The 20,144-nt window shown below is 51.9% G+C and overlaps 1 protein-coding gene across 7 annotated transcripts in view; it reads right to left on the bottom strand.

Moving 5' to 3' along the window:
• Positions 1 to 9,780: 9,780 nt before the first annotated feature.
• The window catches only part of PEG3 (paternally expressed 3), a 41,284-nt gene continuing 30,920 nt past the window's right edge, over positions 9,781 to 20,144 (bottom strand). For all 7 annotated transcript variants that reach the window (XM_072968318.1, XM_072968316.1, XM_072968319.1 and 4 more), the window contains 3 exons: positions 18,984 to 19,086; positions 18,105 to 18,197; positions 9,781 to 17,971 (listed from right to left, as the gene is read on the bottom strand). In XM_072968318.1, the coding sequence (XP_072824419.1) occupies positions 13,296 to 17,971; positions 18,105 to 18,197; positions 18,984 to 19,086 (4,872 nt within the window). In that variant the 3' untranslated portion in view covers positions 9,781 to 13,295. The remainder of the gene's footprint in view (positions 17,972 to 18,104; positions 18,198 to 18,983; positions 19,087 to 20,144) is intronic.

Below are 20,144 nucleotides of genomic sequence, written 5' to 3'. Positions count from 1 at the left end.
CTTTCAGAAACTCTGAGACCCCCCCTCCACCCTTGGCCTCAGAGTCCTACTTGCCCATCTTCAAACACACACAAACAGGCAGTAACACATTCACAGGGTCAGCAACACCCAGGTGCGCGCGCACACAACACACACAAATGTGCAGACACGCAGAGCTTCAAATACTACACACACCCAGATGCACACACACTCAGAACACAAACACTTTCAGACCTAAAGCTCAAATGGCCCGCTATGGGACACTCAGACCACCTCCACCTGACACCCCAGGGCCCATCCTGTCTCACCTGGGGACCCATCCCTGCTGAGGCTTCCCCCACCCAGGTGTGAACTGTGACTCCCCTCTTGGACTCCCCCTAAATTCCTACTCATGATGGCTTACTTTCAATCTCAGAATCAGTCCTTCGGCCCTGTGGGCCTCCCTGAAAACATTGAGACCTACCAGCAGATCAGACACACTAACATGTGGAAATCTGTCTACAAGCTCAGCATCACAGACACACAGACACAGACACACACACAGACACTCACACAGACACACACATACACCCAGACACACACACACACACACACCTGGAAGGTCAGAGACACCTCCTCAGCCTTGCAGGCCTTTCTGAAACAATAAAACCCTCTTGCCCCCACACATGTGCAAATGTGCAGATTCAGATTCACACAACTTCAAACTACAGGTAACCTACACAGACACACACACACTCACAGACACACACACACCCACAACCTTGCAGAAACATAGATATTTTCAGATAAACACTTGGGACACTGGGCAGAAAGACACAAACACATCTGCAGACGTAGCTTTAAAAACTCAAAATCACCCTCCAGACACATGATCGCGTCTGGCTGACACCAAGGCCCACCCTCAGTCTCACCCAGGGACAGTCCCCCAGAGGTTGCCCCCTTTCCGGTGTGGGCACCAGTCAGGCTCCCAGTCCCTACCCACAGCTGAGCACTTGCCCCTAGAATCACTGGAGGCTCAAAAACCATTTTCCAAATACCTTCTCATTTGGGAAACTCCATATGTGTCCCCTGTGAACCCTCAAATGCCTTCCAAGGAGCTCCCCCAGCTCTAATGCGCCTCAGATTGGTTCAGATGTTCCTTCCAAATCATTCGTCCATGCCCCAGCCCGCCAAGTGCATAACTGGCCCTCCTAACTCCCAGGTGGCCTCTCCAGTGTCCGGGGGTCCCCCTCATTCCGCCTGCCACCCCATCAGATTAGCATGCCCCTCTCATAGTTAAGACGTGAGCTGCCCATATTCAGACACACAAGCGGACTCTGCAGCAACCACACACCCACACAGACACAGACACCTAGGCACCCGCGAACTCCACCTGTCAGGCCTGCTACACTCAGGCCGTCTGACATAAGTCCGGATGTGCGGGATCCCGCAGAATCTCCCGCCCTGGGACGTACAGGGCCACGCACTTCCACTGCCACACTCCCTCCTGCCGAGCCCACCACCCACCCGCAGCCACCCCCAGACCCCTGACCCTCGCAGACACAAGACAGGCGGGGGGCTGGGGGCGAGGACCCTGCGGCTGTCATCGCCTTTGGCGCACAGCCGGGCCGCCCCCGCTCCCTCCGCGCCTCTCCCCGCTCGCGACGGGCAGGTGCAGACCCCCTCCTCCCCACCTCCCACTCTTCCCCGCGCCCCGCGGCCCCCAGCCGGCCGCCCGTCCCCTCCCGCGGCAAACTCACCGCGGGGCGCGCTGCCTGCCTGCCTTCCCGAGGAGCCGAATGAGGGTGGGCGGGATTCAAACCCGGACCAAAGCGCTCCGAGCGCCGCCCACCGAACTACCAGTCCCCGAAGGCCTCGCGCCGGCCGCCCCCTGTCCGCTAAGGAGCTCCAGCCCCGGGGCGCGCGAGCGCCGCTGGGAAATGTAGTCCCGAGGCCGAAGGGGCGGTCCAGGGACACCGGAGCGGCAGGGTGAGGGCAGTAGGTGGTAAGCCCCGCTCCTTTCTCCCAGCACTGGGCTCCTGCAGAGGGAGGGACCGTTAGGCGAGGGGCGGACTTCAAATTCTGCACCTCATCCCCTTGCCAGGGGGCAGAGTCGCAGAGGAGTCCCCTAGTGACCACCGCCCCAAAACTTCCAGCTTTCCTCCACTGCCTTTGGCAACCAAGAGGAAGCAGCACCCAATGAAAAGCGAAAAAGAAAAACGCATCCAACACGATCACAAGTTTATGCTGCGTCTATTATTTCGGGGGGGGGGGGTAATTAGGTTTATTTATTTATTTTTAGAGGAAGTACTGGGGATTGAACCCAGGACTTCATGCATGCTAAGCATGCGCTCTGCCACTTGAGTTATACCCTTGGGTATAACTTAGGATGGCTATTATCAAAAAGACAAAAGATAACTAGTGTTGGTGGGGATGTGGAGAAAAGGGTTCAAATTCTTATACTGTTGGTGGGAATGCAAATTAATACAGCTATTATGGAAAACAACGCGGGGATAGTACTGCGTGATCTCACTTATCCGTGGAATCTAAGGAAGTCAAACTCTTAGAAACAGAGTAGAATGATGGTTGCCAGTGGCTGGTAGGTGTGGGAAGTGAGAGGATGTTGGCCAAAGTGTAAAAAGTTCTGTGCAATGAGGTATCACCTCACACTAGTCAGCATGGCCATCATTAAAAAGTCTCTAAATGATAAATGCTGGAGAGAGTGTGGAGAAAAAGGAACCCTCCTACACTGTGTTAGTGGGAATGTAATTTGGTGCAGCCATTATGGAAAACAGTATGGAGACTCCTCAAAAAACTAAAAATAGACTTACTATATGATCCAACAACCCCACTCCTGGGCATACACCCAGAGAAAAATGTAATTCAAAAAGACACATGCACCCTAATGTTCATAGCAGCACTATTCACAATAGCCAAGACATGGAAACAAACTAAATGCTCATCAACACATGACAGGATAAAGAAGACGTGGCACATATATATAATGGAATACTACTCAGCCATAAAAAAGAATAAAATAATTTCATTTGCAGCAACATGGATGGACCTGGAGATTGTCATTCTAAGTGAAGTAAGCCAGAAAGGGAAAGAAAAATGCCATATGATATCACTTATATGTGGAATCTAAAAAATTAAAAAGGACACAAATGAACTTATCTACAAAACAGAAAACAGACTCATAGACATAGAGAACAAACTTAATGATTATCAGGTGGTAAGGGGGTGAGAAGGGATAAATTGGAAATTCAAATATTGCACCTCTTGGGGAGTGATGGAAATGTTAGCTATCTTGATTGTGGTGGTGGTTTCATGGGTGTAGACATCTATCAAAATTCATCAAGTTGTACATTTCAAATACGTGTAGTTTACTGTACAGGAACCATACCACAATAAAGGTGTTAAAAATTTAAAAAAAAAAACAAGAGGTATGTAGTTTCAGTTATGCAGGATGAGTAAGTCCTGGAGTTCTAATGCACAGCTTGGTGACTTTAGTTAATAATACTGTATTGTATACTTGAAATTTGCTGAAAGAGTAGATCTCCTGCAAAAAAAAAAAAAAGGTAACCATATGAGGCGATGGGTATGTTGTTTATCTTGAGTGTGATAATCATTTCACAATGCACATGGATATCAAAACATCACGTTGTACACCTTAAATATATATAGTTTTAACTTGTCAATTATCTCTCTATAAAGCTGGAAAAAATAAAGAGAAACTCACACAGGTGGTGTCTAGGGGTGTAGCTGCGGTAATAACAGTGAAAATAACTCCCCATTTGTGGAGGATCAGCCAGGGTAACTCATGCTTCCGTGAATCACAAAAACAGTCCCATTTTACTACTGAGGACACTGAGGTCGGGAGATTTAAAATACGTGCCCGAGGCAACAGTTGGCCAGTGGGCAATGCTGGGGTCCAATCCCAGGAACTCTGGATTCAGAGCCTAAGTAGCTGACTGCTCTTTTAACTGACACTTATTGAGTACCTACTCTGTATGCCAGGCACCAATCTAGGTGCAGAGGACATAGTACAAAATCAAATAGACACAAATCCCTGACCTGGTGGCACTTCCTTCCGAATGGAAAAGACAGACAATAGAAAATAGGTAGGGTAAGTGGTGAATCAAATAATGGGAAGTAGTGCTGTGGAGAAATACCAAACAGTTGGGGGTATGTAGTAGGGGGGGTGTATCTGGGAAGCGTTGCAACTTCGGGATGACCAAGGAAAGTATCTCCAGAAGATATTTGAGCAAAGCTCTGAAGGAGTCCGAGACACAAGATTTATTGCTATCTGGAAGAGATGTGTTCCAGGCACAGGGAACAGCCAGTGCAAAGGCCCAGAGATGAGGATGTGTGTGATGTGTGATGTTTGATGGCCGGAACCCAGGGCAGAAACAGGTGACCCTAGGAAGGCTTCTGGGCATTAAGTCTGGGAGGGCTCCCCTACCCTTCCCCGGATCTGGCCACTCCCTAGAAAGGTCTGCGCCTCTCACCCAGGAGGACTGTGCCCAGAGGTGCGGTGGGGAGTGACTCCCATTTCCTCTCTTGTGGGTCAGTTGGATGGTAGCTGCAGACCACTGGGACTCCCTGCCCCTGCTTGTTTGAGAGTGTGAGAGGGAAGGAAAGACTGGGCTCAGTGACAGCAGCCTCATCCCTGGCAAAGCCCAAGACCCAGAACACCCCACCCCCAGGAGTGGGGGATGAGGTTCGAGATATGTCCTCAGGTAAATTTAATGCTCTGCTGTGCATGTCTGAAATTCTTAGTTTCTGAACATGGGATTCCACATTTTAATTTTGTAGTGGGCCCCCCAGATTATGCAGCTGGTCCTGGATAGATATTATTATTTCTATTTTTATTTCTGTTTTGCAGGAAATGCAAGCACAGAGCTGGTAAGAGGCGGCTAGAACATGGGAAGCTGGGATTTGGGCTCGGATTCAGTTTGGCTCGAGGGTGGGCGCTCTTAACCAGGAGTCTGGGTGATGTTTGCCTTTAGGAAGCCCATTCATAAGGACAGCGCCTCCTTTACTTACTCCAGGAAATAAAGCTGGCAGCATCCTTCCCCTTACCAGGGGGCAGGAGTGATTAGGTAGAATAACAGTTCCCCAAAGATGTCCACATCCTAATCCCCAAAACCTGTGGATGTCACCTTCCACGGCAGCAACACTCTCCCTCTAGGTCCTTCCATGTTGTGACAAATGACAGAATCTCATTCTTTTTTATGGCAGAGTAATAGTCCATTGTTTATATATGCCACATCTTCTTTATCCATTTATATGAAGGGTGCTCACGGTCACTTCCACGTCTTGGCAACTGTAAATAGTGCTGCTATGAACATTGCAGTGCATGTATCTTTTCAAATTAGTGGGGTTTTTTCCTGGATATATACCCAGGAATGGAATTGCTAGATCATATTGTAGCTCTCTATTTTTAGCTTTTTGAGGAGCCCCTATATTGTTTTCCACAGTGGCTGCACCAGTTGACAATCCCACCAACAGTGTACCAGGAGTCCCTTTTCTCCACATCCTCGCCAGCATTTGTTGTTTGGGGCTCTTTGAAGATAGCCATTTTGGCAGGTGTGAGGTGATATCTATTGTGATTTTGATTTACATTTCCCTGATGGTAAGTGATGTTGAGCACTTTTCGTGTGCCTGTTGGCCATCTGTGTGTGTCTTCTTTGGGAAAATGTCTACTCCGGTCTTCTGCCTATTTTTATATTAGGTTCTTTGGCCTTTTTTTTTTTTCCTTTTTCGTTTTTTTGATGTTGAGTTGTATGAGCTGTTTATGTATTTTGGGTATTAACCCCTTATCAGTCATACTGTTTGCAAATATTTCCTCCCATTCAGTAGGCTGTCTTTTCCTTTTGTTGATGATTTCCTTTGCTGTGCAAAAGCTTTGACGTGCAATTAAGTCCCACTTGTTTATTTTTCTTTTGTTTCCTCTGCCTCCGGAGACAGATCCAAAGGAATAGTGCTATGATTTATATCAGAGTGTTCTTGCCTACGCTTACTTTGAGGAGTTTTATGGTTTCTAATCCTACATTTAGGCCTTTAATCCATTTTTAGGTTGCTTTTGTACGGGGTGTTTGGGAATGTTCTAATCTCATTCTTTGGCGTGTAGCTGCCCAGCGGCCCCAGCACCACTTATTGAAGAGATTGCCTTTCCCCACTGCACACTCCTGCCTCCTTTGTCATGTGCTAGTTGACCAGAAGTGTGTGGGCTTATTTCTAGTCTCTCTATTCTGTTCCATTGATCTTTTTTGCCTGTTTTTAGGCCAGTGTCATGCTGTTTTGATTAATGTAGCTTTGTTGACCAAATAATTTTGAATCACTTGCCTTCAGGTTTACTGATTCTTTCCTCGGCTTCATCAAGTCTGCTTTTGAACCCCATGAAGGAATTTTTCAGTTCAGTTACATGACTTTAGAATTCCTCTCCTAAAGGTGAAGTATAGTCCACACCCCAAATGACTTGTTTTGGCCAACAGAATGAGGAGAAAGAGACAGCAAATTAATTCTAAGTCTAGGCTCCAAGAGGCCTTGTGTATTTTCACTTGTCCTCTTGCACTTCTGCCACCGCCACCCGGAGGTAGTCCACTAGTCTCAGGAGGATGGGAGTCTCCCACCCTCAGCTGTAACTAGCCTACGTAGCTGGCGGCAGGCTGGCCCCCACATGTGAACAGGCCAAGATAAGCAGAGCCACCTAGCCAATCCTGAGATGATCTGAGATTTTGGGGAAATAAACACTTACTGTGCATCACTGAGGTTTTTGTGGCTGCTTGTTACACAGCATTATTCTGATGGATGACTGTTACATATGGTACCTAAGTGGTGTATGAAGCACACAGTAAGCCCACACATGTTGAGAAGAGACTGGTGGGGAGGGAAAGAAAAAATCTAAATCCAGAACATGTCACAATTCCACCAAGGATAAGACACTGCCCTCTTTATGATGAAAGCGGCTTGGTGTGACCCACTTGTCCCCAGATATCTGGCTGGTTGGAGGATGGACCTAGCACCAGTCCTGGCTTCCTTCTCACTCATGCCTTCCCGGGAGGAGTGACTTAATCCAGGTGAAGACTTTGGAAGGTAGAACATGCAGAGCCCAGTTCTCAGGAGCTGGCTTGTCTGCAGACAGCACGTTGTATCTTAATGTCTCTTCACCCCGCTGTGTTCTCCACTGAATCCCCAAGGATTAGTGTCTGTTTGGGTGAAACATCCCCTGGTTCTTGGAAGGTTTGTTTCTTTATCAACAGGTGGATTATCTATGTAAAACAGAAGTGTTCTGTGTAATGGAGTCCTTCCTCAAGGTCCCTGATGTCGTCTATCTATGAGACAGACTCAAGGAGGTTGTGACTCCAGTATGGTGGCCCTAGGCCACCTCTTTCAGACCTAGACTTCGGCTTATCTTGTTATATAAATCCTTTCGTGGGGGCATCACACCTACGAATCTGTATCAGGACTCCTCTCCCAGGCACACTTCCTTTCAAGAAGTGATCCCTTGTCAATACTTAGGTTTTACCCATCGCTGCGGACAGACATCAGAGAGCATTTCAAGCAGCCGCCCCTCCCACAGGTAGCTCCCCTACCCTCACCCCAACTTACTCTTGGGAGGGGGGTGGTGACATGAGGAATGTTTTAGAGGGTCTAGAGCTTCAGAGTGGCTTCAAAATTTCCAAGTCTCTCAGACACCACCATTCCAATAGCTGGAATCCTGTTTCCCTAGGTTGCCAAATTTTTTTCTTTTTTTTTGCATTCTTTTTAATTGAAGTATAGTCAGTTTACAATGTTGTGTCAGTTCCTGGTGTCCAGCATCATGTTTCAGTCATCCATATACACACATACATTCCTTTTCATATTTTTTTCGTTATAGGCTACAAGATATTGAATATAGTTCCCTGTGCTGTACAGAAGAAACTTGTTTATCTATTTTATATATAATAGTTTATATCTGCAAATCTCAAACCCCCAATTTATCCCTCCTACCCCCTTTGCCCCACCCCGAGGAACCGTAAGTTTGTTCTCTATGCCCTTGAGTCTGTTTCTGCCCAAGCTTTTCATATTGGGAACAGGGCAGGACTACAGATTTAGCCGACTGAAGCCAGTGACCTGCAGGCTCAGGGTGTCTGTGGAAACCCTCCTGTACCTCTGACCTTGACACTCTTCACGGTCTTCGGATTTGTCTGTGACCGCGGCTATGAAGCTCTTCACACGGGGAAGCAGGTGACTCCGGACCGGGCGTTTTACTGCCATGCACCCTGGTCTCCTTGTGTCCCGTCCCAAGGCCCAGTGCTGAATCCGAAGCATCCCAATTTCCCAAAGGGTTTAGTATCCAACCCACTCTCTGGTCTCCACTTCTGTATCTGTCAGGGCTCTTCAGGGTCATAACTAACCAACTGTGGCCAGGTAAAGCATGTGAGGAAGAGCCTGGAAGGGTACGGGGTGCTCAGAGAATCAAAGGAAGAACCAGGCAGCCAGGCCTCAGGAAGAACAGTTCCCAGAGCGGCGCTGGGGGTCTGGGCAGCAGGAGCGAGGCCACGGGAACGACTTCGGCTCGGGGCCCCTGCCGGGCACCAGGGAAGGGCCGGGCACTGCGGCATTCCCTCCAGGCTCAGTGGCTCCCAGAAAGGAGACAGGATTCGGGGCTGGTAGAAACAGTGAAACCCACACCAAGAACACAGCCAGCTCGTGTGAGAGGAGGGTTATTTTGAGGACGCCGGAGTTCTTAGGGAGCCCATTGTGGGGCAGTTCAGCCAGAATCCACTGGGCACTGGGGTGGGTGAAGCACCAGGAACCAAGCTCCCCTCTGGCACAAGGCTCTTTCGGGGTGTTTGTTCAGCGGCACACCCAGCCCCAGCCTATGTGACCACCTGGCAGCCCTGGTCTGGGTCTGGGTCTGGGCCTGACTGGAACTGGGAACCACGACCACCAAACCTCAGAGAACCCCCGTGGCGGCAGGGGTGCACACAGTCCCCGCTCCTAGCCGAGGTGCGGGTGGAGAGAAGCACTCCCCAAGAGGGTAGGTGCTGGTCGGGCCACCCCATGACTCTCACTCCACTCCCTTCTCTGCTTCCTTTCACACTATAGTCTTCAAAGAGCGCTGACCCTCTCACCCCGACCTAGGCAGACGCCCCTTATCACAGAAGGACCCTCGAAGCTGTGACCACAGGCAAATGCCACAAGGGACAACCATTTTAACCTCAGGGAAGAGTTAGGGGCCGACACCTTAAACAGATTCCAAACCATAATATTAACACTTTTTTATGTTAAGGGGTCATTCTTGTTTGTCTTTGAGAGAATCTCTCATTTGAATGAAATAAAAATATAAAATGCAGACTTAAGTAACTGAAATATACTTGTGGTTATTAACTAGTTTAAAATGTGTATTGTACAGGAATCATATCACAATAAAGGTGTTAAAATTTTTTTTAAAAAATACTAACAACAAAAAAGTTTAAAAACACTCTTGGAATGTATGTTTTAATTTTTTTAGTGCAGTTAAAAATGCAGAATCATGTACTAAAAGATCCCTTGTAAGAAACTGTTGAAGGGGGAGGGTATAGCTATGTGGCAGAGTGCATGCTTAGCACGCATGAGGTCCTGGGTTCAATCCCCAGTGCCTCCATTAAAGAACAAACAAGGAGATACAAAAAGAAAGAAAAAATATTCAAAAAAGAATTGTTGAAATATGCAATAATTAAACATGGAGGAAGATTTCTAAGCCAAACTTAAAGGCCTAAGGAGAGACTAAGCTTTTGGATTTTTTAACAACCCCAAACACTTAAAATGCACAAAAGAAGAGGCTGAAGATTATCTTATTCTTAACTTTATTTTTATTGTTGACACTATTACAGATAGAACGACCACAACCATATTGACAAACCAAAAACCTGTGCACAGAAACAAGATGAAGTATGTCACGATGTTAACCACAGCCTTTGGATGATGAAAATATGGGTGAGTTTCTCTCCTACACTTCTGTAATGTCCACGTTTCTATAATGAACACATACTGTGTTTATAATGGAGATACACGTAATGAAGGCAGATTACTGAAACACTGTGATAAAGACCGTTCCAGGAAACCGAGACAGAATACTTAACCGCCACCCCACCATGACCACACAACCATTTCTCAACTGTTTCCCATATTTCTCCCCGTGATCCCCCATGCACACTCATCACCAATACCCCAATAATCTGACTGGTGCACAGGTCAAGGTGTTAACAGGAGTGACTGCTGGGGGTCGGGAATATGGGTGAATTTCTTTCCTCTGCTTTTACTGAATCTTCCCAGAGTTTGCCATGAGCATGTACTGTACTTGTAATGGAAAAATACATACAGAAGACTTAATACTGAAACACGAAAGATCATTCAAGGAATTTGAGACAAAATATTTAACCATAATCCCACAATGACACACTCTTTAATTACTTCCACATTTTTCTCATTTTAGACTTTATGCGCACACATCTAACACTGTCGCAATCACAAGCTTGTGCTCTGAAACAAGACGGAGGAAGCAGGCCAGGATGTTAACAGCGGTCGTTGGGTGTCGGAAATATCGGTGACTTGCTTTTTCTTTTTAAATTTATTTTGTATTTTCCAATTTTTCCTCTGGGTACATATTATGCTTGTCATGAAAACAAACATAATAAACTTTGTTACCAGGACACTACTGTAAGGAACATCTGAAGACACTAAGATGGAAGTGCTGAGCCACAGTTCCGCAAAGGCAACAGCCGTTCTGAAGACACGTTCTGACACAGTTACAAACCTGGGCACAGAAACGGGAACAAACAAGGGCTCGAAGAGTGTATCTCTTTGGATGGTGGGAATATGGATTTTTCTTTCCTCCACTTTTCTGTGTTTTCCAAGTGTCTGATAATGAGTTCAAATTATGTTCACAATGGAAACGTGATTATAAACTTTTAGTAACACTACCATAAAGAACATTGAAGAAGTTTAAGAAAATAATGCTCAACTAGAAGCCTACAACAGCAGCAACACAACAGCTTTTGACTATAAGCATTTTTAACAGTTATAACTGTAGTATAAATATAATTCTGTGTCCTGTTTTCTCCACTTCGTATTCCGTAAATATATTTCCACGCTGCTACATCACTCTTCATGATTATCACTTTTAAACAGCTGCGGAAGAGTCCACGGATGCCTTCACTTAATTGTTCTCCTATTTTTGGCATTTACAAGTTGTTCCTAATTCCCACGGACCTAAGGTTGGAACGGACACCCTGACATCTGGCAAGTCACCTTCTGAAGAGGTTCCACCCACGAATACCAGTGCCCACAGCGAGGAGCCCACATTCACCCTGACGATGCCCAGACTGGCTCCCACCTCAAGGGTCCTCCTCGCCTCCGATGCAGCCCCTCACGGTCCCTCCGTTTTCAGGGGTGTCGATTCCAACCTCAGGTCTGTCTATACAGCTGGCCTCGCCTACACCACACCATGAAAAAGGCCCCTTCTTCCAAACTGCCCAGTCATTCTCCCACCTGGCCTTCGGGTCCCTTCTGTCTACTTCCTCACCCTCCTGTCTGGCGCTGCAGGAGGACTCCCTTCTTTGGCGTACTCCCTCCCTCTCCTGCTCTCACCTCCCCCCTCCTTCAACTTTGGCCTGCCTTCCCTCCCTTCCTCCAGCTCAGACCCGCTCCACCTGAGCCCTAACCTTGTGGGTCCAGGAGAGTGAGATTCAGACACATTACCCCAGCAGGCATTTTAATTTTGCTCGCCCAAATGATCTGCTCGTAAATTTTTGCTCACTTAATTTACAAGATAAGATCCTCTTTTTTAAGTTTTTTTTTTAAATTAAAAAAATTTTTTTTCCCAGCCAACTCAAAGCCAAAAAATTTCTTAACCGCCACTTACGCGACGGGAGGAGAAGCGAACGGCGCACAGACGGTCCAGCGCAGGACACGCGAAGCCACGAGCCGTGAGGGCAGCCTGGATCACAGGGGAGGCGGGGGCAGACACGCAGCCCTGCCGGGCCGCTGAGACACGCGCGTTAGCAAGGGGCGGACGGCACGAGACAGATTAAGGCTGCTGGGGAACCTGAGTCCACGTTAAGCTTGAGTTGACTGTAAAGAAAGTTTTTTTTTTAATGCAAGTTAGGCAGGGGTTGAGGGTCAGACAGGTGAAGACGAGAGTTCAGTTCAACGCTAGAGAGCTCTAAGGGTGCCAGCCCCGGGGCACGCGGGGCGCGGACGGACTCGTGGCAGGACACACGGACGAAGCCGCATTCTACGGTCACTTAAGGCAGGAAGCGCGCGGAGGAAGTGATGAGAGCGGCAGCCTGCATCCTCATTTACAACGCCGAGCTTCTCCCTGCGGTTCTCAACCCTCATTAGGCACGATCGTGATCTAGTGATGGTTGCAACCCACTCTTTAAAGGCAAAGACGTAAGATTTACAGGGAAAAGCGTTAGCTTTTGTGAATTCACTACTGAACAACACACGTCAAGTTGGTTAAAAAAAGAAGTAACAAAACTTGTAATATTTTTGCACGAGAACCACTGCAAAGTACAAGGTGGCAACCGACCGATTTGGGGTTAAAAAAGGCCAATCCACAAACAGTAAAGGCTTACACAGCGTTAAGTTCCAAAGCGTCGGTGTAGACAGAGTGGCTGAAAAGGGCAAGTATTTTTCCCTTTTCAAACAGCAAAGTGTCAAAGACACCTCCTCTCTCATGCCTGCACCTCTACAGGAACAACAGTCAATTACTCACAGATACTGATGCGGTTCAAATAATGCACAATAAATCTTTCTAAGAATCTAAGATGCTTACAAATGTATTCTAATTTGGTGCTCTCTTCCTCTTCCAGAAAAAAAAAAAAAAAACTAAAACAAAAAAACAAAAACTCAGAGAGCACCAGGCCAGGTACCTCTTCAAGTAAACTGTCACTGTGCACCATGGCGAATCCAAGTACACGTGGTTACTGGTTTGCTGTGATCTGCTATCTTACATACATCTCAGGAAACACTACACGTAGGTGAGAGGACTGTCATTTACAGATGGGGCAATTTCCGTAGCCTCGAAAAGCCCTCGGGTCTTCCCTCAATGTGATCACTCAAATGAAAGGTAAGGTGTGTGGGACGGCTTCCCCACACGCGTACGCCAGGCTGGATGGGGAAGAGCTGAGACCGAACGGTCTCCACCTTCAGTTTCTTTTCAGGCTGAGTTGTCTCACGTTCAGTCAGGTGTGTACACGCCAAGGGAAGCTCCCCACTGACATCACCGTGGGTTGGTTCCGGTGCTCTGTGGTTTAGTAAGGTCCAGTCCTAGGTGAAGGTTTCTGCCCTGGCCCGTGGCCTCAGCCAGTGTGGGTATTCTGGTGCCTGGCCAGGGACAAGCGATCGCCAAAGACCTGCCCGCAGACGTCACACGTGAAGTGCTTGTCATCGGCCCTGCCGCTGTCACCGGTGCTGGTGCTGGCGTGTTCGGTGTACTGTGAGCTTTCCCCGCAGACGTTCCCGGCCTCAAGCATGATCGCCCTGGCATGGGTTTTCAGGTGCTCCCCATAGGCCACGCTAGAAGTGAAGGTCTCCCCGCACTCCCTGCAGTCATAGTAGGGCTCTTCCACCTGAATCTCTGGGTCCTCGACTTCCTCTTCTGGGTCCTCGACCCCGGCCCCGTCGGGCTCATCCGCGTCTCCCTCTGGCTCTTCTGCCCTCTCCTCCGGGTCTTCAATCCCCGCACCATCTGGTTCGTCAGCGTCCCCGTTGGGCTGCTCGGCCTCCCCGTTGGGCTGCTCGGCCTCCCCGTTGGGCTCTGCGGCCTCCCCGTCCGGCCCCTCAGCCTCCCCGTTGGGTTCGGCGGCCTCCACCTCGGGCTCGGCAGCCTCCACCTCCGGCTCTGCGGCCTCCACCTCGGGCTCAGCGGCCTCCACGTTTGAGCCCCGGATCCGCAGAGCCTCCCGGGGCACGAGCACGTTGGCCTCAACTTCCTGGGCTGCTGCAGCTGCTGCTTCTTCCTCCACATGGAGCTTCTGATGCTTTGTGAGGACCGTGCTGTGCAGGAAGGACTTCCCACAGTCCTTGCACTCGTAGAAGGGCGAGTCTCCCTTGGGCGGCTCAGTGAGGAAGGAGGTGTGGACGAAGGCGGCGCCATAGTCGTAAGGCTCCTCGCTCTCGTGAGCCTTCACGTGCTCCCGCAGGTCAGACGGGCTGGGGAAGGACTCCCCACAGGTCTCACACTGGTAGCGCCTCTCCTCGGCCGGGTCTCTCTGCAGCTCAGCGAGAGCTGAGCCTGCACCGACAGCGCCCCCGCTGCGCTGGCCGCGCTCCGGCAGACCCTCTGTGGTGTGCACACTCACGTGCTGGCTCAGGACGGAGCCGTGGATGAAGTCACGCCCACACACCTGGCACTGCAGGGACAGCCCGGCAGGAGGACTCTTCTGTGGGACCCGAGGCCTCGGGGGGCTGATCACCAAGGGCTGCACTAAGGGCTCATCATACCTCTGGCGGCCGTAAAACTGATCTTGCTCGTGGACCCTCTGATGCTCAAAAAGGAACGAGCTGTGAACGAAAGACTCTCCGCAGGCCGGGCACTCATACAGCTGCTCCCCAAGGTAGTCCTTCTGGAGCTCGCCGAAGGGGTGGGCGTGGCTCACGGAGCGCGTGTGCTCACGACTGTCGACCACATACTCTCGACCGTGGACTCTCTGGTGGTCCCTGAGGTCTGCGCGGTCCGCGAAGCCCAGCCCACAGTCCTTGCAGCCATAGATGGAGTCTTCAGCCTCCTCCTGCTCATCATCTGGCTCCTCCGGCTCGTCTTGCCGAGGCTCCTCCCGCTGAGGCCCATCGAGGCCGACACCCTGAATGACAGAGTCTCCAAACAGCTTCCCGCTGTGGAATTTCTCTTGCGCGTAGATTTTCTGATGCGTGCCAAGGTCTTCAGTGGTGGCAAAGCACTCCCCACAGTCCTTACATTCATTGCGCATGGGCTGGTCCACATAACTGGCCTGAGCTGGTTGGCCAGCATAACTGGTCTGAGCCGGTGGTTCAGTGTAACTGGTCTGAGCCGGTGGTTCAGCGTAACTGGCCTGAGCCGGCTGGTCTGCGTAACTGGTCTGTGCTGGTGGTTCAGCGTAACTGGCCTGAGCCGGCTGGTCTGCGTAACTCGCCTGAGCCGGCTGGTCAGTGTAACTGGTCTGAGCCGGTGGTTCAGCGTAACTGGCCTGAGCCGGCTGGTCAGTGTAACTGGTCTGAGCCGGTGGTTCAGCGTAACTGATCTGAGCTGGCTGGTCTGCGTAACTGGCCTGAGCTGGCTGGTCAGTGTAACTGGCCTGAGCTGGTGGTTCAGCGTAACTGGCCTGAGCCGGCTGGTCAGTGTAACTGGTCTGAGCCGGTGCTTCAGCGTAACTGGTCTGAGCCGGCTGGTCTGCGTAACTGGCCTGAGCCGGCTGGTCTGCATAACTGGTCTGAGCCGGTGGTTCAGCGTAACTGGTCTGAGCAGGCTGGTCTGCGTAACTGGTCTGAGCTGGCTGGTCAGCGTAACTGGCCTGAGCTGGTGGTTCAGCATAACTGGTCTGAGCTGGTGGTTCAGCGTAACTGGTCTGAGCTGGCTGGTCAGCATAACTGGTCTGAGCTGGTGGTTCAGCGTAACTGGCCTGAGCTGGTGGTTCAGCGTAACTGGTCTGAGCTGGTGGTTCAGCGTAACTGGTCTGAGCTGGCTGGTCAGCGTAACTGGTCTGAGCTGGCTGGTCAGCGTAACTGGCCTGAGCTGGTGGTTCAGCATAACTGGTCTGAGCTGGTGGTTCAGCGTAACTGGTCTGAGCTGGCTGGTCAGCGTAACTGGTCTGAGCTAGTGGTTCAGCGTAACTGGTCTGAGCTGGCTGGTCAGCGTAACTGGTTTGAGGGTCAGTGGAGGCTAAGGTGCGGATGACAGACCGCATGTAGCTTTTACTTCCAGAGGGCTTTTTTCTATTGTGTATCTTCTGATGCTCAGTGAGGTCCGAGCTACGAACAAAGGACTCTCCACACTCTGGACATTCATAAAATTTCTCTCTAGGGCGAAACGTTTCAGGGTCACCAAAACGCAGGGAGTGGATTACAGAGGTCTCATAATTCCTCTGCTCAATGTTTTTCTTCTTAGCACGAGCCTTCTGATGTTCACGGACACCTGAGTTGGGACCAGACGGCTCGCCATCCTTCTTAAATCCACTGGATCCCTCTCCGGCCAGACTTGCCCGCGGTCCACTGCGGGACACGCTGTGGATGACGGACTCCGTGAAGCTGGGCGTCTTGCTCCCTTTGTCAGGGCTCTCTCTGGCAGGAGTCTTCTGCTGCTGACCACGGAGGTCTGGAAGGTAAGCGGAGGACTCCCCCCTCTCGTCACGTCCAGTGACTTCGCTGCCACTGCAGCTTCTGGGAGGCCTGAAGGCGGCTAAGCTGTGGATAACGGACGTCTCGTGTCTCTTTCTTTCAGTGGTGCCCGCTCCAGCCAGGACCTTCGGACGCCGGATGACACCTGAGCCTTGTAGGGGGGACTCTGGGACCACTTCCGGCGTGGTGGGCCCCACTGCGCTGTGGCTCTTCTGAGATCCCACAAAGGCTAAGCTGTGAATGACAGACCTCTCATATGGCTTTCTCGCACGGCACAGGGCTTCCTGCCTGTCCGCAGGGCTGGCACTGACGGCGAACGCGCTCCCGGCCTCCTCATCTTCGGGCGGCCTCGTTATGGTGTGACTCTTCTGCGACTCCGGGAAGGGCGCACTGTGAATGGCAGACTTCGGGCACCCCCTGCCTTCGTAGAGGTTCTTTCGAGAATGGATTTTCTGAAGCTCAGTGAGGCCTGGGCTTTGCCTTTTAAAGGCCTCCCCGGGATCTTTAAAGTCGTAGGGCTTCTCTCTTGAGTAGGTTTTCTGACGTTTCTTCAGGGAGGGACCAGGGGTGAAGGCCTCCTCGCGCCCCCTGCCCTGACTCGAGAGCGGGCTGCGCGCGTGGGCCCTCTGGTGCCCCCTCAGGGCCGCGCCATGGAGGAAGGCCTCCCCGCACACCCTGCACTCGTACAGCCTCTCCGAGCTGCGCATCTTCGGGAGCTCGCCGAGCGCCGGGCCGGGCCGACGGGCCTCGCGGCGCCCGTCCGCTCTGCCCCCGCGGCCGTGGACCTGCTGGTGCTCCACCAGGGCCGAGCTGTGGAGGAAGGTCTCCCTGCACACCCTGCACTCGTAGAACTTGTCCTTGCCGTAGATCTTCTGCAGCTCGCGGAAGGTCGGGCTGGCCATGAAGGGCTCCTCGCACTCCTCGTCCGCGCCCCCCGCCAGGCGCCCCCGCGCGTGGCCCTGCCGATGCTCGGCCAGGGCGGCGCTCTTGTTGAAGGTCTCCCCGCACTCCTTACACTCAAAGCGCTTCCCTCCCACCTGCCTCCTGCGAACCTCGCTGACGGCCACGCTATGCAGAAAGGACTCGCCATACTCATACAGACTCTCTCTGGTGTGCATGATCTGATGCTCGACGAACTCGGAAATCACACTGAAAGGCCTCCCGCACTCATCACACACGTAGGGCATTGCCCCGAGGTCAAACGGCTGCGAGTCGGGGAGCGGGGGCGCACTCAGGCTGCTCATGCTCACCGATTTCCTCACCTCGCTACACTCAAAGGGCCTCTTCCTCGCACAGCCTTTCTGGTTGTGAACCGAGCCCTTCCCGTCTGTGTCAAAATGATAGCGCCTTTTTCTTTCAAGAACCCTCTTTCTGGAAACAAGGTTTGAGTTAAAATTAAAGCCTCCTCCCCCAAAGGCACTCCCTTCATAGCCCCTCTCCTGGATCACCGACTCCCTCTTGCTGAATGGAACGTCCTTCCAACCACTGTCTGCCCTTCTGGAGAACCTCTGCACCCGATCACCAGGCCCCCTTGCCCTGCCCGACTTGGGGCTGCGCGGAACGTCCCTGATGAACTTCTCCATGATCACCCCGTGGGAAGACTCATCTTCACAGATCCCCCGCCGGTGGGTTGACTTTTTGGTTTCAGGCATAGTTTTCAGACCTGAAAAGAAACCCAATGTAAGTGCAAAGCAACAGTGAGGCTCCATGACGGTGTGACTGCAGTGTGAAGTGTCTGGGTGTCTGCTCACCGGTGTGCGGCACTGTGTGTCGCACGCACACATACACGGGCTCACCTCGGCTGCTGCTTGGGTAGGCACTTCTCTTTGACCTCGAGGAATGGCCCTGGGTCATGTGTGAGTGGCCATCATCTTCAGCAAGCTGAACCCCTGTTCACAGGGAGAACACAACATCTCATACTGGGGCCACAATTCATCAACGTAACTGAGGCATGTCTGCCTTCTCTTAGCCCGAAGTGTGAGACAGCCCACGTCCAATGCTCCAGATGTCCTCTGTCTGCAGTCTCGCTTCCTAACTACCCAGGCCGCAGGCTCTCCTGACGTCACTGAGAAACCTGCACGAAGCCCTCTGAGCATCCCTGAATGCAGTGCACCCCTTTCAGTCCTCCCCTTCCTATGACTATCTTGTAAATCTAGATCCTCTTTTTCACTGGCCTTCATGGTTCTCTTGCCTCCTGACTGTCTTCCCTACCTGCTCTCCAAACATGGGAGCTCCTCAAGGCTCCGCTGCCTGACACGACACTCTTGCACAGCTCGCTCTCCTGCAGAGCCAGCTCGCTCTCCTGCAGAGCCAGCTGCCTCCTAGGACCTGAGCCAGATGTCCCCTGGGGAGTCCAAACAGGAACTCAAGACCCTGTTCTCAATGCGTAATTAAAGTCTCCATGGTCACCACTCTGGAAAGAGCAATTCTTGGGGCCAGGAATATGACCAAGACTCCTTCCCCACCCGCTGTGTCCTGTGTCCGCCTCCACTGTGTTTCCCTGTGCGTTCCCCCCACCCTGTACAATGCATTCTTCATCCAAAGCCAGACTGGTTTGTGAAAACACAGATCTTACTGTCTGTGCCTGGCCTGGCTGGGACTGGCCCAAGGCTCCCACCGCCCTCCACGCCCGAAAGCGCTCACACACACTGAGAGGACAGCTGGAAGCAGCTCACCCAGCGAGAGCAGCTTCCGGTAGTTCTCCATGTTGTCCTGGACCGGGTTCTGCGGCTGCCGGTCCTCGGCGAGGTCCACCACATCCTGGTACGACACTGCATCCTGCAACAGCAGATGCAGACCTCTCAGCGGAGCTGCTCCCGTGGGGCCCGCGGGTAGCACGGGAGCTACACACACACCGGGCGCAGGAAGCGCTCACGGCGCTGGAGGTTCCGAGTGACCCAGGCCAGGGTCTACCTGGGGCCTGCTTCGCATCCACCTCAGGGAAGCAACCAGAGGACGGTAAGCAGTAAAGTGGGTGCAGAGAGCCAGCACTACATGGGTTTGGCCGGGGGACAGCTCAGGGTGGGCGGGGCCACGGCTGGGCCTCAAGAGGCAGGAGGGCTCCGGCCTGCAGAGGTATCAGCCTCACATGGCGTGTGTGGCGCAGACGCTGGCCAGGAGTGCAACAAGGCCTCCCCCAGCCCCAGCCCGCGGTGTCCTGTGTCCGCCGCCGCTGTCCAACGCGGGGCTGCCGTGGGCTCAAGTCCCAGACAACCAAGAGTAACGTAAGGCCCTCCGTCACCTGACCCCCCTTAAAAGCCCCACCCCAGGAGCCACCAACAACACATCTCGGGGCCAGGGCTCTCCCGAAGGCCAGGGATGCCCTGACCTGCAGGCTTCGCCTGGCCAACTGCTCCTCTCCCTCAGATGTCATGCGTCACTGCCTTCAAGGTGTTTCCCTTCACGCTCAAGTCAAGCCTCTGTAACACTCCGCTCACCTGACTCCTCCCTCAGGCTGGGCTGAACGGCCAGGCGTGCGCACCTCCTCTATGGAGACCACCCGTGTGCCTGTTACAAGACTGGCAGCCCTGGGACCTACAGACTCAGTGCCCTGGCTCCTCCTTCCCTGGCCCCCCTCCTCACTGCCATGTCACAGGTGACCCTGCTCCTGGAGTCAGCTCAAACCCCATGTCCTTCCATGCACCCACCTCCGGGGCACACTGCCTTGAACGCACCTGCACAGCTGTGGCACCGACCGTGTGCCCACCGGGCACTGTGCTAGGCGCTTCGTACCTACACGGGAGAATCACTTTCTCCTCACTACAGCCTTGGGGAGGCGACCACCAAACCCATTTCACAGATGAGGAAACTGAGGCTGCACAGCCATCAGGTAGCAG

The sequence above is a fragment of the Vicugna pacos genome, chromosome 9 (assembly GCF_048564905.1).
Source record: "Vicugna pacos chromosome 9, VicPac4, whole genome shotgun sequence".
Classification (NCBI taxonomy): Eukaryota; Metazoa; Chordata; class Mammalia; order Artiodactyla; family Camelidae; genus Vicugna; species Vicugna pacos.
This window is presented reverse-complemented; position numbering and strand designations above follow the sequence as displayed.